The sequence below is a fragment of the Brassica napus genome, chromosome A8, assembly GCF_020379485.1.
Source record: "Brassica napus cultivar Da-Ae chromosome A8, Da-Ae, whole genome shotgun sequence".
Classification (NCBI taxonomy): domain Eukaryota; kingdom Viridiplantae; phylum Streptophyta; class Magnoliopsida; order Brassicales; family Brassicaceae; genus Brassica; species Brassica napus.
Genome location: NC_063441.1, coordinates 19,357,122 through 19,380,652, shown reverse-complemented (window position 1 = coordinate 19,380,652; position 23,531 = coordinate 19,357,122). Strand labels below are relative to the sequence as shown.

Here is a 23,531-nt window from a genome sequence, read left to right as displayed (position 1 = left end):
ATAATGAGGTTTGGTACCAGCGGTGCAATGATTGGACTTGTCAATAGTAGTAGTTGATATTGTGGCGAATGAACGGCAGAATCTCCGGCGAGGAGTAGATATTGAGTCGCCTGACGGGGAACCTATCAGTTGCGAATAATCTGGGTGGGAGACGGAGGTCTTCTCCGACTGTTCCTAATTTAGCATTGATGTTAGTGATGAGATGTGAAATCAATAACTATAAAACCCTAATTTCTAATAAAAACCCTAATTTCAATAAAAGCTTAAAGAAACGTAAAAGCTTAGAGACTAACCGTCGATTTGCGTTGGTGGCGTCTGCTGCGTCGTCTTTCCTTTCTTCTTCTTACACTGCGGTTTCGTCATGATTCGCGGGAGGAGAATGAAGAAAAGGTGGAGATGAAGAAGACAATCGAGGATTGGAGATTTCTGGGTTTGATTTGGTGGAGAAGGTGAAGAAGGTGACGATGAAGGAGACAATCGAGGGAGAGTGAGTCGCCCAGTCTAGGGTTTGTCAATTGGGGGAATCGTAAAAGCATATAGGATAATGTTTTAATTGAACATATATTTTTGAAATTCGAAATTCAAACAAATAAAGAATATTCAATAAAAAAATCAAAATTCTTTTAACCTTAGTTAGGATGTCCAGTTAGTTCCTCTAGTTAGTATTAGATAAGGTTTCATAAGATTGAGGGTATGTAGGACATTGCACATGAAGAATGTGTGCCTCCAGCAAGGAGTGTGTTAATGTGTAATTCCAAAGACAAAATGTGTCCTAGGAGGTAAAAAATTCAAAAAATATCTAAAGAAAACGAAGACGCTTCTTCACCTATGTCTATCGTCGACTTGATCAAACCAGAAATTTCCATCTCAATTCCTAAAACACAATTCTATTTTTTTCTTTTTTCTTAAACTTAACGAAAAGATAAGTTATATACACACACATTTTAATAACTTAGAGTGAATAGTGAATACCATCAGTGTGATATCGATAGCTTAAAATCGTGGAAATTAACAGTGAAGCAAATCAACGCGAAGAATTATCTAAATGGTTCATCAAATACCTAAACCGTCAAGGTGATTGGTTAGAGAAAACAAGAGGCAATCTGATGGTTGCGGCGACGGTCATAGCCGGTATGAGTTTTCAAGTTATGGTTAATCCTCCAAGTGGCGTTTGGCAAAGTGACATATGTTCCCCTGGACATCAAACTGGTGTTTGTAAGGCGAAAGTCTGGGGGGCAATAGTTCAAACTTCAAAGCGTGGGTTTTATCATGGAATGGTTACTAGTACTACAATATCGTTTTCTGCTTCTATGACTCAAATTCTCCTCATCATCAGCGGGTTACGATTAAGGTATACGACTAAGAGATTAATTATATGTGCAACTTTATACAATAAGTTTGAATTTGACAAGATTTTATCGAACATTCATGGAGTGAACTAAATTTACTTATGTTGCTCGATATTCATGTAAACTGAGATTAAGGTATTCATTTTGGTTCCAGTGGTTGACTTAGACTTTTTTTGTCACTTGGTTGACTTAGACTTACTCATCAAAACTTGTATGATTGGTTAGAAAACCAACCCAATCATTATTTGATTGGACTTCGTTAATCATAGCTATTTAATGGTCTTTCCATAGTGAGAACTTTTGGGTGTTAAGACAAATAAAAAAACTCTAATTATCCAATGTTACAATTGTTTATAGGAACCGTTTGATAATGGCGATTCTGGTTACGTTCATGACAGTAGCAGTTCTTTGTATATCGGCGGCATTCTATTGTGCGGTTTTGGTTCAATCCGACGATCAAGTCATCACTCGTATACTAAAAATTTATTTGGGAATTTGGATTGTATTTTTTATTTGTATACTCTTAATCCAACTCATTCGTTTACATGTTGGCTGATTTGTTTTATATGTTATGATTTACATAATTTATTATATAATTGATTATACCATATTCCTGGTGGAATTATGTTTAATATATATTTATATAAATACCTTGCTTTGTCAATCAATATATCAAGATTTTCTAATTATTTGTTGGTAACTTCTAAAAAAATGTCTTAGGCCAGTTAAAAAAAAAAAACTTCTACAAAATGTTTGTGCTTTGATTTCGGAAATAGCATCAGATTTTCACAAGAATTAAAACGAAACACCAACAAAGGCTTTATTTTACAAAAAAAAAAACACCAACAAAGGCTTTTTAATAGAATCTTCGTCCAACTTTTTCCGTATAAAACGCACGAGCACGACCTTCCCGCTTTTGAACCGTACAAATCCAACGGCCCAGATTCCATCTTTTATCTCACTCTCTCGCTTTTCATCATCAAAACGCAGTTTGTCGCTCCCCACTCCTTTCGCCTCCTCCTTCTTCTCCTCTCTTTTAACCTACACAGAGAGAGATAAACCGAATCAAACAAACTAACAAACAAACTCTCCGATCTGCGATATCACAATGGCAGTTTCATCGCGCGAGGACTACGTATACATGGCCAAGCTCTCCGAGCAAGCCGAGAGGTACGAAGAGATGGTCGAATTCATGGAGAAGCTCTCCGCCGCCGCAGACGGCACCGAGCTCACCGTCGAGGAGCGCAACCTCCTCTCCGTCGCGTACAAAAACGTGATCGGCGCCCGCCGCGCTTCGTGGCGGATCATCTCCTCGATCGAGCAGAAGGAAGAGAGCCGCGGCAACGAGGACCGCGTCAAGACGATCCGCGACTACAAGGCGAAGATCGAGTCGGAGCTAGCGGGGATCTGCGACGGGATCCTGAAGCTGCTCGAGTCTGCGCTCGTCCCTTCCGCCGCTTCCGAGGATTCCAAGGTCTTCTACCTCAAGATGAAAGGCGATTACTATAGGTACTTGGCTGAGTTCAAGATCGGTAAGGAGAGAGATGACGCCGCTGATAACACTCTCTCCGCTTACGAATCTGCTCAGGTTCGTGCTCAGATCTGGTTGATTCTTTGATGCTGATTGAACGGATCTGATTCTTGATTAGGTTGTTGGATTAGACCTAGATTAGTTTCTGATTCAAGATAAGATTTAGATTCCCTTAAAGGTTATGCCTATGCAGTACCGTCTAATAGCACGTGCACGTGGACCGGTCGAAGTCTAATAGCACGTGCATGTGGACCGGTTGAACAGGATCCGAATATAAAAATAAAATTTTTAAAGAAGTTTTCAACATATATATACATAAATTATAGTCTAAAACTTCAAAATTTAAATACAGTACTGACTAATTTAGAGTTTATAATTTATAAAAAAAATTAAACATATATAAATATAACTATTAATTTTTAAAGCTATTTCATTATGTTTTAAATATATCGTTAATATTTTTGAACAGGATCCAAAAAAATAATTGAGACAGCCCTGTTCCTATTGATTTTGATTGTGCAGGAGAATGCGAAGGGGCTAGCTCCAACTCACCCGATCCGTCTTGGTTTGGCATTGAACTTCTCTGTGTTTTATTACGAGATCCTCAATTCTCCTGATCGTGCTTGCAACCTCGCTAAAACGGTAAAACCAATCTTTGACCAGTTCATCTTTAGGATAATGAAGAGAGTAAGTGTTCTTCTTGTTTCTCTGTGTGGGGGTTTTTTAGGCTTTTGATGCTGCCATTGCTGAGTTAGACACGCTAGGGGAAGAGTCGTACAAGGATAGCACTTTGATCATGCAACTTCTACGTGACAACCTCACTCTCTGGACATCCGACATGCAGGTTTGCTTATCGTCTCCTTCTCTCTTTAGTCTTTACACATTGTAACGGTTGTAGCAATCATTGCGTATTTATTTTGTTGGTGTGGATCAGGATGAAGCTGCTGATGAGATCAAGGAGGCAACGCCTCCAAAGCCAACAGAGGAGCAGAAGTGATATGAATCTTTTGTTAGGGATTGAATGAAACCATCTTTCTTCGTCAGTATTTGTGTCTAATCAAAGAGGTGTGTGTGTCCCTCTCTCTCTTTCTTTCAATGGTGAAGTTACACTCTCCTTTTGTTTTTTTTTTACTCTTTTGGATCGATTTCGATTATCAGAATGGAATCTTGCTCCGTTTGTTTTCAGATCATGAAAGTTTTTTTCATGTGATTTAGGAAATAAATAAGCAGAATTAACGATGTTTATCAAACCTTCTGTTTATAAAAAGAAAAGTAGTTTTTTGTTTAAGCAAATGAGATGACTACGTCAATTAGAAAAATTGAGATGACAAACACAAAAAGAAGCAAAAGTTACAAAAACCAAAAACAAACAACGAAAGGGAAAAACAAGAAACGCTACACGCTCCGATAGCTGAGGAGGCTCTATGACGGTATAGTCCCGAAACCATGATGATATGGCCAACCTCCACTACCGTAAGGTAAAGCCGCAGGAACAAGGGGTGGAATGTTGTGAGAATTAGACCAGCTAAATAGACTCTCGGAGGGCAAATACCCCGGAACTGGTGGTACCATGTTTTCAGATCCTCGACCATTCAGATAACTCGGCCTCGCCGGAACAGGTCCTAGAATGTTCTCAGATCAGTGGAATATTCTCAAAATCGAAAAGCATTATGATAGTTAAGCCAATTTAGTAAATTACCATATGCATTCGGGTAAAGACTTCCCCACGGTAAATGCGTTGCTGGGATGTTTCCTGATCGTAAACCATGTGCAGAACCGGTCCTATGCAGACTTTCCGAAGGTGAAGTTGTCGGCTGTGGCAGTGGAGTTTGATCCGATCGTAAACAATGCGAAAAGTTGGGCCAGTTTAGATTATCCGAAAGCAAAGTCCTGGGGAATGGTGGCGAATCGTTCAGAGCATTGGGGCAGTCTAGACTATCGTACGATGAACTCAGCGGAACTTGTGGTGGAACGTACTCTGGTTGTTGTTCCCTGTCAATAGTTATGAACGGTTCATCGAATGGAGACCACGCAGAGAAATGTTCCACGTTCGAATCGTCTTGGGCCATACGGTTCTCAAAGGCAGCCACCGGAGCTTTCATCGACTCTTCTTCCAGCGACGGTGGCGAAGGTGGTGATGTTTCAAATGTTGAGGTGCTCAGGGCGTTGTTCCTAGTCAAAGCCGCAGGGTAACCATAAAGTAAAGGGGTAATACCATCGCCATTTCGGCTGATGGGCTGAGTTTTGCTAACCTGAGCCAGTGGCAGATGACGGAGGCTATTCATACCCCGCGAGAATGGAGTAGTGCCAGCGAGTCTCAGAGCCGTGGCCTTGAATCCAGCGGCGTTGGCCCTGTCCATGTTCACGGGACGGCTCTCGTAAATCGGCTTCTTGTTTTTCCCCATTGCCATCTTTCTCTCTTTGTATTTTATGTTATTTTTCTTGTGTTTAATCTCATGAAATTACCAGACATAAATAACAAATGTTTTCATGTTTAGTCAGGGTCCAATTAATTAGATTCCCAAACACACACTTGTTCTTCTATGTGTTCTTTAGGTTTGGCAAGCAATTAATTAAATTATGTTTTATGTTTATTCCTTTTACTTAAGGTAATCTTTTAAACTCAAAGTAAGAACCAACCTGCGCAAAAGCTAAAATTATTTACAAAGTGTAGTATTTTATGGTCAAAGTATTTTTAACATAAATGTATATTACATCTTGTGAGTTTTAATTTTAAATTTAATGTTCCAACTCATTAGTTAGATTTCCAAAAAAGACTCTCGGTGTGTGTATGTGAGATAGGTTTAGCAAACAAATTATGGTTCTCTAGTTTTTATCTTTTAACTGAATTTAAATTAAGAATTTAACCGCACGCAAATTAAATTTTATCATTTAATAGTCATTTTAGTACGTTTTAGTGATTAAATATATACTAAATCTTATAAATTCGTTTTTAAATCTGATGTTCAAATTATTAATTGGATTACTAAAAGCAGATGTTAAAACAAAAATATTACTGAAAACACTTTTGACCAAAATAAAATACTTTCAAAACATTTGGATTGTAAAAGGCAATAAAGGTTTCAGTAAACACATCACTCCCACCGTGTTTTGTACTAATAACTTTTAACAATCGAATATTGTTTACAAGTTTTATTATCTAACATTCATGTCTAACGATAAATACAATATTAATTACTGTTAATTGACTCTTGAAGGGAATCAATACTCATAAAATTTTTGCTCCTTTTAACGTTTCTTATTCGACCCTCCACCAGCTCAATATATTTTTTCCATTGAATTAATCTGTCTATATTTCATTTTCTTACGAATAAAGTTAGGCCGTTACGTCTCATATGGAGAACCTTTTCGTATTTTGTCAAAAAGAATAGAGACGAGCTCAATTATTATACACTATACTTTATTAGAAATCGATAAAACTTTAAGGTAATCGTTTTACAGGGACAAGTGAGTCTCTCCCTCTCTCTCTTTCTCTCATTTCAACTCAATCATTGTTCATTATCACAATCATAATCCATCATTCACCATGGACAAGACATCTTCAATCTCCATCCACGAAGGAAAACCGATTAGATGCAAAGCAGCATTATGTAAAAAAGCAGGAGAAGCTTTGGTCATAGAGGAGATCCAAGTTGATCCACCTCAAGCTTACGAAGTTCGAATTAAGATCTTATGCACTTCTCTTTGCCACACTGATGTTACTTTCTGGAAACTAGACCGGGTAAGTTTACTCTATATATAACCATCTTTGCATAGGAAAGTAAACGCAGACTCTAAATTTCATTACCCGTTGACTCTTTTTTTCCAGGGACCTCTTGCAAGGTTTCCGAGGATTCTAGGACACGAAGCAGTGGGGTGATTCTTCATATACTTCTTTGATTTTAATTTTCACTCTTCTTCAAGAATTTGCATGATTGCTTTTCTTTTTTTTCTTTTCTTTTGTGGGTTAATGTAATCTAATTACTTATATTTTTTAATTGGTATTGTAACCAAGTGTTGTCGAGAGCATTGGAGATCATGTAAACGGATTCAAACAAGGAGATGTTGTTTTACCAGTGTTTCACCCTCACTGTGAGGAATGTAGAGACTGCAAATCCCCAAAGAGCAACTGGTGCTCGAGGTATTGTGACGATTTCTTTTCAAACACGAGGCGATATGGTATGGATTCCAGGTTTAAAGATTCCTCGGGAGAAGATATTTACCATTTTTTGTTCGTCTCGAGTTTTACTGAATACACCGTCGTTGACATCGCACATCTCGTCAAAATCTCCCCTGAGATCCCCGTTGAAAAAGCGGCCTTGCTCAGCTGCTGCGTCTCCTCAGGTAAAACTAAATTCCATATTCGTGTTAGGGTTTGATTGTGAATTTGTGATATTAAAAGTTAGATAATGGACTGATGGTGCGACACGTGGAAACAGGAGTTGGCGCTGCATGGAAGGTGGCTGACGTAGAGGAAGGTTCAACTGTTGCTATCTTTGGCCTTGGTGGTGTTGGACTTGCGGTACAACTTTTGTATTCTAAAATAATATTCTTTCTATCCATGACATGAACGATTAGTAGCTTATTTGCGAATCCTAGTGTTCTATGATTGAAAAGACTAAATATTTTTTTTTGGTAAAAAAGGCTGCGGAAGGCGCCAGGCTACGTGGGGCTGCAAAGATCATCGGTGTAGATCTCAATCCCGACAAATTTGAAATAGGTTTGGTTGGTCTATCTAATTTATATGTTGATGGCTTTATGTTATGTTTTTTTATCATATAAAACACATGTACAACCATTGTTGTTGAGTAGGTAAACGATTTGGCATCACGGACTTCGTCAACCCTGCTTTATCTGGAGAGAAAAAGATTAGCCAAGTTTGTTGATTTACACCTTTTCTATAAAGTTTTCAATTAGAAGTTAATTTACGCATTTTGGTAATTATGGGAAAAGGTGATAAAAGAAATGACCGAAGGAGGAGTTGATTATAGTTTTGAATGCATTGGTTTAACGTCCTTGATGGAGGAGGCTTTCAATAGCACACGCACGGTACGTTTTTACCGGTTTGACGGGGTTTAATGGGTTTACCATCAATCCAAGGCTAAACCGATTCTTTTCAGGGATCGGGTAAAACAGTAATTTTGGGGATGGAAAAACAGATGTTGCCAATAAGCTTGGGTAGTCATGATCTTCTCAGAGGCAGAACTATATGCGGAACTTTATTCGGTGGTCTTAAACCTAAAGTTGATATTCCAATACTCGTGGATTCTTATCTAAAAAGGGTATTTTAAAATGAATATTGAATTATTTATACAAAATTTGGAGTTATTTATTTTCAAACCAGATTATGCTTGCTTACAATATGTTGCATGTGGTTTTTATATTTCTTGAACTGCAGGAACTTAATCTGAACGGTTTTATTACACACGAGTTAAGCTTTGAGGAAATTAACAAGGCTTTCGATTTATTGGTGAAAGGAGAGACTATTCGGTGTGTCCTATGGATGGATAAATAATTGTTTCATATCCCAAAAACATGTCAAAAAGTTTATACAAATTTATCAAATGTAATTTCTTTTTGAAAATGTGCTTGTAAATTGGTGGAAGAGACACAATTTGCATCTTCTTAAAAGGTTTATGGTATACATATATAGCAAAAAAAGGTTTATGGTATATAAACTTTTTATCCAAAAAAGTATATGGTGTTGAATCTTGATACTGTTGACTGTTGAGAGAAAAAAAAGATACCGAGCATGGCAGACATTAATGGGCTTAAAGAAGACTGAAAAATCGAGGCCCACTTCGTGCTAAATTAAACACTGTCGTTTTGGTCTGTTATTAAAAAATAATCAGACCAGATACATCGGTCATGATGAGAGCTTAAAACCTAACGAATAGTTCTCGAGTGTTGTTGTGTTATCACCACCTGAACATTCTCTGTCTCTCCTCCGATCCTCGTCCCTCTCTGGTCCAATGGCGAAAGCTGCGTCTGCTCAAACTCCGTCGCTCTCCGAGGTATTATTCTTCACCGACATTTTCAGTTTTTCATACGAAGAATTATCATTTGTGTGTGCGTCTCTCTCTCTTTGTTAGATCCGATTCAATTCGAGAACGAGCGGAAATTAGATTCATTTATCTATTCATTACATAAAAAAAGGATTTTGATTTTTTACCTTAAAAAAAAAAGATTTTGATTTTGAACAAGATTTGGTATAACAATTGATTTTTATATGGAAGCAATATCATTTGGAGAATGAAGTGAAGCAAGTTAAAGAATCTCCTGAAGAAAGTAATGACGAAGTTGCTGAGGAGGAGACTCCTGATGAGATCACGGTATTATTATAGCTCTGATGCTTAGTTGATTGAGTTGGCTCATGTTATGTTTTTTTTTTTTTTTTTTTTGCAGCTTGAGACAGCTCCTGCTGATTTCCGTTTCCCGACCACAAACCAAACAAGGCATTGTTTCACACGTTACATCGAGTATCACAGGTGGAATCATCTATGTTCTTCTGTAAATTAATTTTAAATTCTGTTCTCTCTCCTTATTTTCTAAGTCTTGTGATTGGTTTTCAAATCTCCAGATGTGTAGCTGCTAAGGGTGACGATGCTCCAGAATGCGATAAGTTTGCAAAGTTTTATCGATCTCTCTGCCCCAGCGAATGGGTATATATACTTATTAGCTTCCTTCACCTATCTTGAGATTTTTTTACAAGATGTCATGAAAACTATCTTCTTGTGTGTGTGTGTTTGTAGGTTGATAGGTGGAACGAGCAAAGAGAGAATGGAACTTTCCCTGGTCCTCTTTAAGACATATCTTCCTCTTTTGCTGTCTGCAGAGTTTCAATAAGATGTGAGAAGACTTGAACAATTTTTTTATAATCTCAATTTTATTTATTTTTTTATCTATAAGTTTTGGGGGGATCATCTAGTTCTGATATGTTGTTCTTCCTGATCATATACGTTTCCATGGCGAGCTTCAAATTTTAGTACCGTCTAATGGTTCATACGTACTTAGTCTTCCAATCTAAAGAAACATTTGAATTGATATATAATAAGTTTCATCTCATATTATTTTGGGCAGCTGCATGTTATGAATGGTGAAAAATAATATAATCGTTTTTGTAAGAAAATAATATATCAGGTATATGATGGAATATAAACATCGCTTTTGGTGGAAACAATGTATAGTACTCAGGTGCAGCCATTCGAGTTGAGTGGTTCGGTTCATAAAAGGCTTAAGCTCTTCTTTTCTTGCCATTTTTTTCCTTCATTATATTAAAAGGGTTAGTCTTTATTTGAATATTTGAACCCATTAGTTAATAATAATATCAACCAAAAGCTACAAACTTTGTAGTAATACCTAACGAGAACCTCTAGACTGGTTAACCGAGACTCATCACAGTAAATCTCACCAGCAGCTATATATATATGTGTGTGTATGCTTCAATGCAGCAGCCAGAGTTTAACATAATTTAGTTCCTAATAACTGAATAATTCGATATCCAATATATAGATATAATAAACAAACAAAAGATAAAGAGAAAGCTGCAAGATACTGAATCTATGCTCAAAACACAAAAAGCTGCTGAAGAGAACAGTATCTTTCTGAAGTCTCACATACGAAGTTTGATTCATATCTATAGGCTTTACTTTTTACTTTTTCTAATAATACGTAGGTATACCTTCTTGCCTTTTAACCCTAAAAGTGAATATTAGGCTTCATGTTCTTTGATGGGTCTTCATAATATGCCAATGATCATCATCTCCTTTCTTCCGAGAATCCCACGTACCGCTGATTTTGTGTCCCAATATACTATAACACCCTCCCTCTCCCCCCAAACGTGGATTGCTATTATTATCACTGTAAATTCGTACAAAATAATCTTTTCGTTTTGACATGCTATCTCTCGAAGAAAAAAAATTGGTCGAACTTTTTATCTTATGTTTGGTTTTGGAGAAAAGGCTTTTATTTATGTTAACTTAGCTGAAATACATATTTCGCAGAATAATTACAAGAAGGTTTATTTATATAGCGGGTTCGTTTATAGAGTTGTCTATTCATATGGTTCATATCTCGAGGTGAATAGTTTATGCATGTTTGTCATGGTCGGCTACATGTTTACTTTATAAAGATGATCCTATATAAATTTAATCCCTAGCTTTGCATTTATTATTTTGGGTTATTAGATCAAAAAAATATATTCACATTCAAATCTAAAGTATGAATCACTATGACAGGGTGTTATAAATTTTATTAAAGGATTCGGAGTTGTACTCGCACACTTTCAAAGTTCCAATAAAAGATTTAAAGATGCAAACCTTTTTGAAGAAAAGAGATAGATCCATAATCAATTATTACGTGTAATCAACGTTAACATGTCACATAAAGAACATTAGGCAAGTGTATAGTATGACCATTAGCGGCCAAATCACCAACCTTTCGACTTATAAACCATTTATAAAAAACTTCAACCTTTTTTTACAAATACATATGACATAGAATAGAGGCTAAAGACAACTGATTGATTACCGGAGACAAAAATGCAACTTCTAAATACATTTAAGGAAAAAAGAAACATTGGAAACTAAATAATTTAAGCTAACCCATTATGACTCTTCTTGAATCCTTCGTATGATTTGATTCAAAGCTGTTGCAATGTCGTCCACGGTGGTCAGTTGGCTCCCTTCTTCAACCTGAACAACCCATATTTAATAAAATAAAAGTATATATAATGATTCTTGGAAAAGGTTAAAGCTGACAAAACAATGTAAATTTTATAATAAATTTTCTATTTTGTTAAGAAACAAGATATGAAAGTCTCCTGAAACAAGTGGTGGCCTCACTTGGTTGCCCGTACACATTGCATCTACAATTCTGTGACCAGTAAATGTCCACACTACAAAGACTAGTATACTCGTGCATATAGATCAACATATTCATGTTTGTTTTCTAGGTTAGGCTGGTCCCCTGATTGTTTCATATATTCTTACAGACATGCACCATTATGATACTCAATTAATTTTTAAATAAATATATTAAAATAAATATGGAAAGTGTATACATACCTTGACGCTGATGGAGTAGAGAATCGAGTTGTCCAGAGTGGTGACATTGAGATGAAGAAGAGTGAGTCGTAGGCTCTGTAACGAAGCTACAAGCTTAAGAAGCTGCTTTGGCTTCTTCTTCGCCATTATCTTGATGTTCGCGTGACCTTCCGCCACCGTCACTTCTATCTCCGCCGGTGAAGATGAGCCTTCCGTTATTGATGATGACTTTGTCGAGTATTGAGGGAAAGAGAAGAAATCTGAGAAAGGATCCACTAACGAGCTAGTGCTAGTGTTAGCTTCGTGAGTTATGGTCGTGGTCCTATTAGGCTCCATAGATTGTAAGATGTGCTCCAATTTCTTAACGTAGTTAATGGCTCCTCCTACTATCGATGCTTGATCTCCCTTTATCACAAAAATTCATTCAGAAGAAATCAGATATATAGTTGCGTGGTTCATAAAGGATTGAAAAAAAATCTTTGAATGTTAGATAATTACATTGGCGTTTTATCACGCTATAGTTGCATACAAGTTACGATTGTTGTTTTTGTTAAGAATTATAACATCATTAACCAACAAAAAAAAACATCACAATATTTTCAATCATACTCTTGTCTACTTTTTGTAATATATTTTTTAATAAAAAAAAGAGTAGAATAATCTACTGCAAAAGAAACTACCTTACAAGAATCACTTTTTGGTCAAAAACATACTGCAAAAAGGATATACACATATATATGTAGGTATACAAACGCATCCCCCTTGCCTAGAAAATGAGTTTTAACTTTCTTTTTTGTTAAATGTTAGAACTCATTCTCATACTTGACCATCAAAATGAGTTTTGTCTTTTTGGTCTGAAGAAACCTCAAAAGACGCAAAAACTAAGTACTATGCCAAGAAAGTAAAACAAGGACACACATTAGAAAAACCTATGAAGCATAGTGACCAAATGATATATGTCATAAGTGTGTGGGTAATTAAAGACTCAATTACCCTTTGAGCATAAGAGGAAGGCATTAGAGAACGGAGCACGGCTAGGTACTCGTTCATCTGTTTACGGCGATTTCTCTCGACAGCGATGTGAGTCATTCTCTGGTTCTCGATCTCTTCCACGTTCTTGTTGCTTCTAGTTCTCCTCCTCTTCCTCCTCTGCTGCAGAGGAGGATGACTCTCCATATCGATGGCGGGAAGACCAAGTTCTTCTTCCAACGAAGGGAGTAAAGGGTATTGATGATAGTCTCGCCATTGACGATCTTCCTCCTTATCGTTTTCCACAAAGCTCTGTTCTTGCCCTAACTTATTCATGTTATTCTTCGTGTCTTGAGCTACTACTACCTCTTCTTGATAGTACAGATCCTGGAACATGAAATCTTTGCAAGTGGAGGGGTAACTGAGTGGATCTTGGGGGTATACAACAGACTCTAAAGGCATTTTTAGCTAGAGAATGTTGAAAAGATAAAACAAAAATTATGAGAAAAACGGATTGAGAATCAAGAGAGGGAAAGAGAATGAGAGGATACACAATTTAGACAGAAAGTGTTTGTTGCTCTCTTTTTTATCTTGAGGGGGAAACAAAGGCAAAAGGGTTAAGACCCACTAAAGGAAACTAAGATTGTAGTTAATTATATAAAGATTCCTTTTAAATTGATTTTAGCAGATATTAAACTCTCAAGAATAGTCACCTGCACGGAGGAAAATAATAGAGTGAAAGAGAGTATGGAGATAAAACAAATTTGTATTTGTTTATTGTGGCTCTCCCGGTTCGGTCGATGAGAGAAGCTTTGTGAAGAGTGTTTAGTTTTGTCGTGTTTTTTTTTTCTTTGTCAACAGTCAGTTCGTCAATTAATTTTTCGTTTTTTCGCTTTCACGTTTTGTACCGATTTGTTGGTCGAAAATTCTACAAGAAAAACTTTAATTTTGCAAAAAAAAAAAAAAAAAAAAAAAAAAAAAAACTTTTTTGTATCCAAATTCGTGAACTAAATCAATTAATCAGCTTGAATCTATGGTTACTACTCTCTCTATTTCTAAAACATAAACATTTTCGTGTGTATACACATATTAAAATTTGTAAACAAATAGTATATTATCATCTATGATAAATTATTTCCAATAGCTTTTAATTAATAAATTATTTTTCTATATTTACGTTGTTCTATTATTAACTTATAAAATGAATAGAAAACGCTAGAAACATTTTTTGTGTGCACCCGCTAGAAAAATATTTGTTAGAAACAATCTTTTTACAAAATATTTATCTCTTAGAAAGGGAGGGATTAGTTGCTAATTAGATACATAAAATGATAAAGATACATGCATACATAAACCATGCAACTTCGCACGTGTGATTGTAGACCACAAGACCAAATAAGAGATTCTGTTTGCAGGCTTTCGGTCGTCTAGTTATAATCCTGTTCGATTTAACTTTAAATAAAAATATAATGTAGTTCATACATATAAAAATAAAATTAATGGCTTCGTATTTGTTTGAACTTACAAAAATCCAAAATTCTACTATCAGATGATAAAAAAAAACAACCAAAAGAAGATTTATTTTGGCGGGTGGATATCGCATAATGCCAGGTTTAGCAAATTTGTTTCTTGATAATATACACATTTGTTTAAAATCAAGATGTCCACTTGATATGTAAGAAATTGATAAAACAGGTTGTGTATTAAAAACTTCGTTAACAGAAACAAAAAGTTGTCTATTTTAAATTAAGTGGCATCTTTCGATTATTCTTATCTAATCACTCTGCAAAATAATAGGTACTATAATCAAAATTAATTTTAAAATGAATAAAAAAGTTGGAGAATTAAAGAGATGTGACTAGGGCTGCGTTTTGTAGTCAAATTGGTCGGACACTTGGGATCTTAAAATCTGAACCATTTTGTCTCCAAACAAAAAATCACATGTGAACATAAAACTTGAGGACAAAACTTCATGATCATACAAAGAATCTTATTGCATGCAATAATCTTGTCTCTTTTGAATCTGTGTACCTAATGTTATACATTTTTGTACCTAATGTTATACATATATCATCAAAACAACTAATTATCAAAATGTTTTTTTGGTTACTATCATCTAAAAATATCTTTTTTTTTTTTTTTTGGAACACAAAAAACAATATATTTTTTTTTTTTTTTTTTTTTTTTTTTTTTTTTTTGTCACGGGCGGTCTCCGGAATCCCAGAGGACTCGAACCCAGATGCCTTGGGATCCAGTTCACTCTAGTGTTACCACTAGGCTATTCTGTCCCGGCCATCTAAAAATATCTTTATCATCCTCTTTTTTAGAATGAATACGTTTATTTTTAATCAATTTGTTCATCATTTTACCATTGTAGTAGATGAATGATATTTGTTTTGTATTGATCATATAAAAGTATTGTTTTTGTTGTAGACGTTTAAAGTGAAGTTCAATTTAGGAAAAAAAGTAAGAAAAATAAGAGAAGAAGCCATGAACATACGTCCAGAAGAGTCCATGTGACTTCACAAGCTTCTCTTTTATTGTCTCTCAGGTACTTTCCCAAGAACACAGCTTCCAATTTTCTTTTGCTAACCGAGTATCCTGGCCCCACCGAGGTGGTCCAGACTAGAGACCGAAGTGAGCAAGGACGCTGCCAGGGCGTCACCATGTGGCTCACCGTGTAACGGTCTTCGGTCTCGGATGCTGCAGCCCATATGTAAATTCCGCAGTGGCCAAGGCTCGAACCCAGGGGCGGGCACTCCAGCTGGAGCTCCTATACCACTAGACCAAAGCAACTTGGTTAGCTTCCAATTTTCCAATTTTCCAATGGGCTTGTTTTCTTATGTCATCCTCCGAATCATTCCCCTTATCATTGTTACATTTCCCCCTTTTTCTTCTTAATCTTTGTTTTTATTCTATATTATCAAAATCAAACTGACTAATTATAATTTATAAGCATAAGTTACTTAAATATATGTGTCAGACTCCATTTTCAGTTTATTATGATGGAGATATTTATATATAGAATCACAAACAAACAAGTTAATGGAGATATTTATATATAGTCCTTCATTATCTTAAATATATCTCCCAATAACAGATATTGGAAAACTAAATAAAAATGTTTTTACAGTTTTCTAATTACAGAAGAAAAACCCCAATAACAGTATCAAAAATAGAAAGAAACGAAGACTTTGGGAGAAACTATCTATACCTCTTCTCTTGCCATCTTGGTGAAATGATAGCTTTTTTTTCTGTCACATGTGAAGATAAGAAATCTCTGATATTACTTAACACAAAAAATTCTAATGAGCATGTATTTTGTGATATATTCATCAATCAAAGAGATACAAATTCTTGGAGGGACACTGATCCACTCTTGAGGGAGGGATAAATACTTCAAAACAAAGAGATATGGTCATTTCGTCTTCAAATTTACAGTGACGTTTCTAAGACCATTTTTATTAGAAATAGCATCTTCAGATCAGCTAATAAATTTGACCACTCAGTTTTTAATCGATCTCAAATCGGACAATGTAATAAATAATAATCATCAAAATTTGGGAAATTAAAGCCAAATAATTTTACCAACTGGATTATGGTAACTTAAATCTAAATATATTTTTTAGCACCAATCTATCTATACATGTGGATTTTGCAGCAACGGTTCTCGGCATTGCTTTTCGTCAATCGGATTCTTATTACTTAAGTTCCCAGTCAAGTTATTTTTGAGTTTTAACGTTTAAGTTTCTTGTCTAAAGGTAAAGTAAATGTTAAATTTAACGTCTAAGTTTCGTCATCGGATTCTTATCTAAACATATTTAAGTTCTATTCAATATATATTACATACACCAATAATATAATTAATATAAATGTTAAATTTCAAAACAAAAAAATTAATGTCTATGCACTAAAATCAAATATTTATCTTATCTTATAATAAATATATCTTAAAATAAAAATCTAAATAATTTTTTTTTTGTAAATTAATATCTCTATAAATTAATAAAATTTTAAAATTCCACATTATTAATTTATAGAGGTTTTAATGTATCTATGTTGTTTCTAGTGTGGAAAAAAATCATTAAGTTTTTCTTTATACTTTAATATTTTGTAATAATTTCAAACCAATATAAAAGTGTTACAGAAATAAAATCAAGTAATTCAGATAAACTAATTATAAAATATTGTGTTTTTTCAAAGATATGCATATCAAATAGCCATTGTATATTTTGTTCTATACCATCTATGTGTTGGATAAGTTTGAAATAGCTCGAGAAGCAAGTTTTCTAAAACTATTTGTTTTGGCTTGTAGCTTTTAGATTTATAGGACCGGTTCTGGGTAAGAAAGATGATTCGTGAAAAAATATCTCTTTCCACTGTATCTATTCTAATGTGCTCAATTTTTTTTCTTTTTTAATAAATAAGTATTATAAATAAAATATGCCCGATAAATTGGAAATCAGATACGATTACAAACTTGTTTTGAACAAATTTATATTTAATCTCACCCATTATTTTTCTTTTATCATTTGACTAGACTATCTTTTTTTTTCTTTCGCTAACCATTTTGACTAGACTATCGTTGTTGTCTACCACTCTATGTGACACTATCTTATGTTTATTAAATTAATACCGATGCAAGACTTGATATGAAAATATTTGATTCAAGCATTTAAAAAAAAAAGAATGTAAAGTGGAATAGAAGCTCAAGACTCAAGGTTTATAAAGTGTATAATCAGACATTTTAACTCGCGTGATAAATCTTTATTACAACATTTATGTTGAATGAAAGTAGTGTGTCATTCATTATCGTTAAATTGTTTGGTGAATTTTGTTTTGGGTGATAAGTACTCCATTCGTTTCATATAAAGTGTTGTTTTAACATTTCAATGCAGAATTTATTAATTTTATTTTTTTATTTGTTGAAATATGATTAGGTATATGAATAATGATGTTTTTATATAAAAAATTATGTAAAATTAAATATTTTTCTAATTTGTGTGTACAAATCTAAAATAACAGTTTACAAAACAAATAATTTTTGCCGAAGGACATCTATGCCGTCTTCCATAGAGCTTTGACAAAATACATAAATTATAATTATGGTAAAACAAACTAAAACATTTTAGTTTATAATTCCAACTATGATTCTTATAATTTGGTTGTATTTATTACAAAACATGGCAGAATATCAGATTTCCCAACAACCTGATTCTAATTACGATTAGTATAAAACAATCTCTCAATGCGTAATTTTTTTTATTTATACACGAAAAACATAAACAGCTGAAACTAAGAATGTACTCCCTCCGTACTTTTTTATTTGACGTTTTCCAGCTTTGCACAAACAATTTATATTTTAACCTTTTCAATTGTTTTAGATTAGCTTTTTAGTCATAAAGATGCTAGAAGTCACGTTAATATTACAAGGGTAAAAACATCAACTTATATCATTATTTGCATTGGACTCCGTAAACGTCAAGTATATTGACACAAAAGAAAATCACTAAAACGTCAACTATTCCCGAACAGAGGAAGTAGTAATTTTGCTACTGTGTAACACGTTGCAGGTTTTTTTTGTCGTATATTTTAGATGCCCACTTTCTCTAGTTCTCATCCTATGGGGATTGCAAGTTGGGGATGGCGATGTATATTTATCGCATCCACAAAATTTGTTGTTTTTGTTAAATTGTAACTTCATTTGAAAAATGTTATTTATTTTTTAGAAAGAAGTTGAAACCCTGCACATTTGCCTTCTTTATATATATAGTAGTTTTTTAAATCTTTTCTTAGTAGAAAAATCTACAAGTAGTTCACACAATATTAATACCTGCTCACATATTTTAAAATAGTAAAAGATATAAATAAAAAGGAAGCAATGGTTTCTGATTTGGAGAAATCCTGGTCAATGAATCCAGAGTGCCATTAAGATTGCAAATATGCGCTTGTGTCTTCTTGCGATTGATGGTTCAGAGTTTCTATATATACCAATAAATGTATATATCATAACTAAAATAATAATTCTGAGAGTATAGTTCACTACAAATGTCTTATATTTTTGGGTTTTTTAGTAATTAAACCCCTCAACTAAAGATGAATCGTAAAAAAAACCCTCAACTAAAAATCCAGTGAAATAAACCCTCAACTTATAAACCGTTAACATTTGTTACCCTCCGTCACGGTTTTTTAGACGGAGGGTAACATATGTTAACGAAACTAAAGTTGATGGTTTATTTCACTGGATTTTTAGTTGAGGGTTTTTTTTACGATTCATCTTTAGTTGAGGGGTTTTATCACTAAAAGTCATTAAATATTATTAAATTATTTATTATCATTTATAAATTGTTTTAAGATTTATAAGCCTTTAAAACTAATTTATAAATTTTAATACATTAATATATTTGTATATTAATTTATACATCTTAAATTTTTTTTTTTCACTTAACTTGTATTGATATTATTAAAAAACAAAAGAGCACGTACAAGTCCGAACTATACCCAAAATCAAACAACTAAACATAGCCCACAAACGGGCAAACTTTTGAAACACATAAACGAAGCCCAAAGAGGCCCAACGCAACCCATCAGTGACAAGCCACGTATACACAACGTGTACAACGAAAGATGAAGCAAAGGACACGCGTCGAAGACCGCTCCTTGCATCCACCGACCAAAGCTTTACGCCGGAGAAAACCTCCTTGGCGCCACAGTAACCTCCGGAGAACTGCCGGGAACAGTATTACTCACAACAAACCAACCATCTCAAGTTTCAATCATCGGAGAGCATCGATCAACATTTCAAGATCTCATCCGAGAATTCCCAAATCACACCACCACGCTTTCTTTGTCAGAGCTCCGCCCATCGGAGATCATCAACACGACCCATCAGAAACAAAAGCCGGCGACCACTGTCGGAAAACAGCACGGCCCCAGAGTCCAAGCCAGTCATCCACCTAGCAGTAGGTGCGATACTAGAACTGTAAACCAGACATGCAGATCAGTAGATCCAAACATGCCGGTGAGAAACCAAAAAACGAAAACCGAAATCCCAGCGCCGGAAAAAGAGAACCGGCGAAAGGAGGGAAGCAGTGAACCGTCGACAAAAAGAGAAATATGGTAACCGGCGGCGATAGCCACCGGCCACCGAAGCGACCGTCGATTTCGAAACCTTTTCCTAGTGAGAAGTTAGAGCTTCCCGTTCCTACTCCTTAGATGGGCTATGTGATGAGCAGTTTTCGTAATAAAAAAAGTAATAACTGGATCCAAAATTTTCAAAATGGATCACTAACACGTTTAGGTATGCATCACAGTTTGTCAAACCTATAATTAATTGCGTCAAACAAAATAATTTCGATCTTATATCTAGTCAACATTACACAAAATCTCCAAAAAGCAAAAAAAAAAAACAGAAATCTATTTACCTGCTTTAAAAAAAAAAAAAAATCATACTATACTTTTCAATGTATATATAATAATGACAAATTTTAAATTTAAAAAATATTAATTATATTTACTGAATTTTGATTGATTAAAAATCATATGAAATAGTTACACATAGAAAATAATCAATTTATTGTCAAAATTTTACGTGTTTTCTGAATGAATACGAAAATTCTAGAATATACATTATTTTGAAACGGAAGGAGTATGTTACTTCCTATTTATTATTCACCTTTTTAACTTGGCATTCTGCACTCCCTACTTATTGTTTTTTCTTTGTAGTTATACAATCAGTATCAGTTATCCACAATGACATCACTCGCCGATTACCGAAAATTGTAGTATTTGCCAATACAGAGTTTTTTTCTCCCGCGCAAAGGAACATATGATTCGAGTGGTAGACATAAACGTCAGAAATCGACTTCTCTCTATCCAACAAATGGGAGATGATAAATTGGAAGTTGGGTTATGTACATGGTTTGGAGTAAGAACATGAGTCATGTCTCATGTTTGATGTTCGAAATGAGTGTTTTCTGATTTTTTATAAGTTTCAAACAATATTAGAATTAGAAGCACTTGAAAGTATTTGACTGAATAAATTTTACATTCATTCCAAAAAAGAAAAGATAAGAACGTGTAGTATCATCCCGACCTCTCGATGTTTCCTCAGAAGGAACCAGCAAACTAAATGGACGACAGCACCACGAGGGACATTTGCATGGCAGTTAAGTTAGAACTGGAGAGACAGGATAGTCTTCTAATTGTCCGTCAAAACTCTTCTAATGGACCGTCATCAAGAAGTGTGAACAGGTCGAGATGATTGTATCCATGGACGTTGATCGGGTTATAGATTATAGGGAACTCTGGAGAAGTACATTGATCCTAAAGTATATGCTACACTTGTGAATTATGACCACACATACTGAATATGAACGGAAACAAAGTGTTGGCCACGATGAACACCGAAGACGAGATGGACTTCACGAGTATACACAACTTGTTAGTTAGCTAAAACATGGATGAAATTGTTAGAGCTAAAGATGGCTATTAAGCTATTAACATATCAATAACTCTTATTATGTGGACAAGGAGCCCGGTAGAGTCGAGCAAACCAATCCGGAAGTATTATTGATTTGAATTTCTAAAAAAACGTATGATTTTTTTTTTCTTCCCAAAAATAAGTCGGAATGAGTTGGTCGTAAAACATGTTTTGGCATCAGCCAATGTGTACAAAACCACTGAAAAGCAAAGGGTTAACAATTGCATATTATCTCAAAAACCAGTATATAACAACAACTCTTGTAGTAAATACCCATCATCAATGTTTGGGTTCATCCTCAAGACTCCTCGTTCTCTTACTCTTCCTCTGCCTGGAATAAATCAACAAGATTACAAACAAAATAAAACACACTCAACTACTTGATTCGACTTTGTAAAAGCACATCGTATGTTACAAACATGACTGGAATGATCACTTTTCCTTGATAACCACACTTACTACAAATTGAAAAAGAAAAAAAGAAGATTCAAACTTTTCACACTTCTAATCAAAACCTGTAAACTATGAGAGGTGAAGTAAGGTACTACTGATAGACTACTATAAATTAGGGTATAGATCTCCGTCCCCGACGGAGTAATGAACAAAAGTTTAAAGCACTACTCTATACGCCATTTTGGAGTAAAATATGGACTGGGGATGGAGATGTCCGGCTTTGAGAAAGTCTATTTGTTTCGATTATCGATTCTTATCAGCTACCTGAATCATTAATTCTTTTAAACTACTATGATAACATTATCACCATTTTCAACTTCCAATGTTTATCCTAAATGCAAAGAAATAAATGATCCAATATAAACTATGTTACTGAGATTCCAACAAATAAGGCAAAGGCGAATAGAAACTTTCGATTCACCTGAGATACATAAGAAGACGAAGAAGAAGTCTCTGTACTGATGGGAGCTACCAAAGCGGCGGAAGCTGAAGACGACGATGATGCATCGAAGACACGAGAACAATCAGTGTACGCAGATCCAATACCGAGTCCAGCACCAAACGCAATCGACGCCCATCTTGTCACGGGACTCCCTATGCCAAACACAAGAGAATTGATTTTATCATGATGATGATGATGATGATGAATCATAGATAGATCTGAACTGAATCGAAAAGTGGGAAAAGAAAAGAAAAACCGAACTGAAGAAGAGAAGACCGGCGAACGCGCCGCCGAGGGAGGAGTAGACTACGCGACGAGCGGTGAGATCGAGACACGCGTCCCATTTAGAGTTGACATCATCACTCTTCTTCTTCTCCATTTTCGCAGCTCGATTCTAGTTTTGATTTCTCGGAAAGTTCTCCTCCTTCACTTTATCGATGTCAAGGTTTTGTGGGCCGGAGTATGGGCCGATTCTTTTATTAAGTACTGGGCCGCATAGATTTAACATTTTATTTTGGTGAGTCGATTTTTATATTTTTGACTTTTGATACAAGTGAATTTCAAATAACAAAAGTGGAATTTGTTGAACAACAACGAATACAAGCTGGAACTAAATTTATATTAAAAATTAATGATAATTTAAATTATCCAATAATTATATGTTTAGTATATTGATCTAAATATGTAATTTCAATTATCTTTAAGGAAAACAAGTTTTGCAAAAATATTTTACTGGATGTGAATTGAATTAGGCACAATTTGTTTTTGTATCTAGACGTTACATTTGGATGATAATGTTCAGATATTGTTTGATATTGTTTGTTTGGACACTATTACATCAAACATCTGGATACAACATCTATATGCAAAATCTATGATATATATGAATATCTAGATCTCTGAAATGCAAAAATGTAGAGTTTGGATGCTACATTTGCATATCAAAATTCAAAAACCCTAAATATTTTTAATATAATATAAAAATTATTTTAACTAGTTGTTATAATTATTATGTAATATATTCAATCGGAAATCACGTTTTTTGTCGGAAAAAAATCATTTTCCGTTAAAACCAAAATTTTTGTTTCTTGACTAAACTAAACCCTAAATCGTGTTTTCCGCGGAAACGGTTAAATTGATTTTAAGTGGAAAAATCAATAAATACCGAGTGATCTTTATTGGTTCAACGTTCAGTATACTTGGAATAGTAGTCGTGTTTTTCTTTGAATAGTAGTCGACTAGATGCGATCTTTTTATTTTG

General features: G+C 34.6%; 6 protein-coding genes across 6 annotated transcripts; 3 read left to right on the top strand and 3 right to left on the bottom strand.

The window, feature by feature from the left end:
* The first annotated feature begins 2,457 nt into the window (after positions 1-2,457).
* On the top strand, positions 2,458-4,125 carry LOC106434237 (14-3-3-like protein GF14 omega). The gene is made up of 4 exons (XM_013875074.3): positions 2,458-2,937; positions 3,403-3,522; positions 3,608-3,724; positions 3,815-4,125. Exons 1-4 carry the CDS (start codon positions 2,458-2,460, stop codon positions 3,875-3,877), a joined length of 780 nt encoding a protein of 259 aa, XP_013730528.1. The 3' UTR covers positions 3,878-4,125.
* Positions 4,126-4,302: 177 nt separating this feature from the next.
* On the bottom strand, positions 4,303-5,285 carry LOC106434196. The gene is made up of 2 exons (XM_013875032.2): positions 4,580-5,285; positions 4,303-4,502 (listed from the first exon to the last, which is right to left on the bottom strand). The coding sequence occupies exons 1-2, from the start codon at positions 5,283-5,285 to the stop codon at positions 4,303-4,305; spliced, it is 906 nt and encodes a 301-aa protein (XP_013730486.1).
* Positions 5,286-6,278: 993 nt separating this feature from the next.
* Positions 6,279-8,532, top strand: LOC106434209 (alcohol dehydrogenase-like 2). The gene is made up of 9 exons (XM_013875044.3): positions 6,279-6,622; positions 6,710-6,756; positions 6,896-7,224; positions 7,320-7,402; positions 7,525-7,600; positions 7,693-7,757; positions 7,834-7,929; positions 8,001-8,162; positions 8,279-8,532. Exons 1-9 carry the CDS (start codon positions 6,428-6,430, stop codon positions 8,393-8,395), a joined length of 1,170 nt encoding a protein of 389 aa, XP_013730498.2. The 5' UTR covers positions 6,279-6,427; the 3' UTR covers positions 8,396-8,532.
* Positions 8,533-8,709: 177 nt separating this feature from the next.
* On the top strand, positions 8,710-9,950 carry LOC106434213 (cytochrome c oxidase subunit 6b-3-like). The gene is made up of 5 exons (XM_013875047.3): positions 8,710-8,894; positions 9,117-9,212; positions 9,286-9,368; positions 9,461-9,542; positions 9,633-9,950. The coding sequence occupies exons 1-5, from the start codon at positions 8,853-8,855 to the stop codon at positions 9,684-9,686; spliced, it is 357 nt and encodes a 118-aa protein (XP_013730501.2). The 5' UTR covers positions 8,710-8,852; the 3' UTR covers positions 9,687-9,950.
* A 1,367-nt stretch (positions 9,951-11,317) lies between these two features.
* Positions 11,318-13,603, bottom strand: LOC106434194 (transcription factor bHLH94). The gene is made up of 3 exons (XM_022712181.2): positions 12,918-13,603; positions 11,946-12,329; positions 11,318-11,573 (listed from the first exon to the last, which is right to left on the bottom strand). The coding sequence occupies exons 1-3, from the start codon at positions 13,353-13,355 to the stop codon at positions 11,487-11,489; spliced, it is 909 nt and encodes a 302-aa protein (XP_022567902.1). The 5' UTR covers positions 13,356-13,603; the 3' UTR covers positions 11,318-11,486.
* A 7,835-nt stretch (positions 13,604-21,438) lies between these two features.
* On the bottom strand, positions 21,439-22,725 carry LOC106434192. Its single transcript, XM_013875029.3, has 3 exons — positions 22,532-22,725; positions 22,250-22,422; positions 21,439-21,706 (listed from the first exon to the last, which is right to left on the bottom strand). The coding sequence occupies exons 1-3, from the start codon at positions 22,647-22,649 to the stop codon at positions 21,692-21,694; spliced, it is 306 nt and encodes a 101-aa protein (XP_013730483.1). The 5' UTR covers positions 22,650-22,725; the 3' UTR covers positions 21,439-21,691.
* Between the last annotated feature and the right edge of the window lie 806 nt (positions 22,726-23,531).

Coding starts and splice junctions, on each gene's coding strand:
- LOC106434209 (XM_013875044.3), top strand. CDS start 6,428: ATGGACAAGACATCTTCAATCTCCATCCACGAAGGAAAACCGATTAGA. Junction 6,757..6,895: donor CTAGGACACGAAGCAGTGGG/GTGATTCTTCAT, acceptor ATTGTAACCAAG/TGTTGTCGAGAGCATTGGAG. Junction 7,403..7,524: donor TTGGTGGTGTTGGACTTGCG/GTACAACTTTTG, acceptor TTGGTAAAAAAG/GCTGCGGAAGGCGCCAGGCT.
- LOC106434213 (XM_013875047.3), top strand. CDS start 8,853: ATGGCGAAAGCTGCGTCTGCTCAAACTCCGTCGCTCTCCGAG. Junction 8,895..9,116: donor AAACTCCGTCGCTCTCCGAG/GTATTATTCTTC, acceptor TTTATATGGAAG/CAATATCATTTGGAGAATGA. Junction 9,213..9,285: donor AGACTCCTGATGAGATCACG/GTATTATTATAG, acceptor TTTTTTTTGCAG/CTTGAGACAGCTCCTGCTGA.
- LOC106434194 (XM_022712181.2), bottom strand. CDS start 13,355: ATGCCTTTAGAGTCTGTTGTATACCCCCAAGATCCACTCAGTTACCCC. Junction 12,330..12,917: donor CTTCCTCTTATGCTCAAAGG/GTAATTGAGTCT, acceptor TTTGTGATAAAG/GGAGATCAAGCATCGATAGT. Junction 11,574..11,945: donor TCTACTCCATCAGCGTCAAG/GTATGTATACAC, acceptor TGGGTTGTTCAG/GTTGAAGAAGGGAGCCAACT.
- LOC106434192 (XM_013875029.3), bottom strand. CDS start 22,649: ATGGAGAAGAAGAAGAGTGATGATGTCAACTCTAAATGGGACGCGTGT. Junction 22,423..22,531: donor CGCCGGTCTTCTCTTCTTCA/GTTCGGTTTTTC, acceptor TGTTTGGCATAG/GGAGTCCCGTGACAAGATGG.
- LOC106434196 (XM_013875032.2), bottom strand. CDS start 5,285: ATGGGGAAAAACAAGAAGCCGATTTACGAGAGCCGTCCCGTGAACATG. Junction 4,503..4,579: donor TCTTTACCCGAATGCATATG/GTAATTTACTAA, acceptor AGAACATTCTAG/GACCTGTTCCGGCGAGGCCG.
- LOC106434237 (XM_013875074.3), top strand. CDS start 2,458: ATGGCAGTTTCATCGCGCGAGGACTACGTATACATGGCCAAGCTCTCC. Junction 2,938..3,402: donor CCGCTTACGAATCTGCTCAG/GTTCGTGCTCAG, acceptor TTGATTGTGCAG/GAGAATGCGAAGGGGCTAGC. Junction 3,523..3,607: donor CTTGCAACCTCGCTAAAACG/GTAAAACCAATC, acceptor GGGGTTTTTTAG/GCTTTTGATGCTGCCATTGC.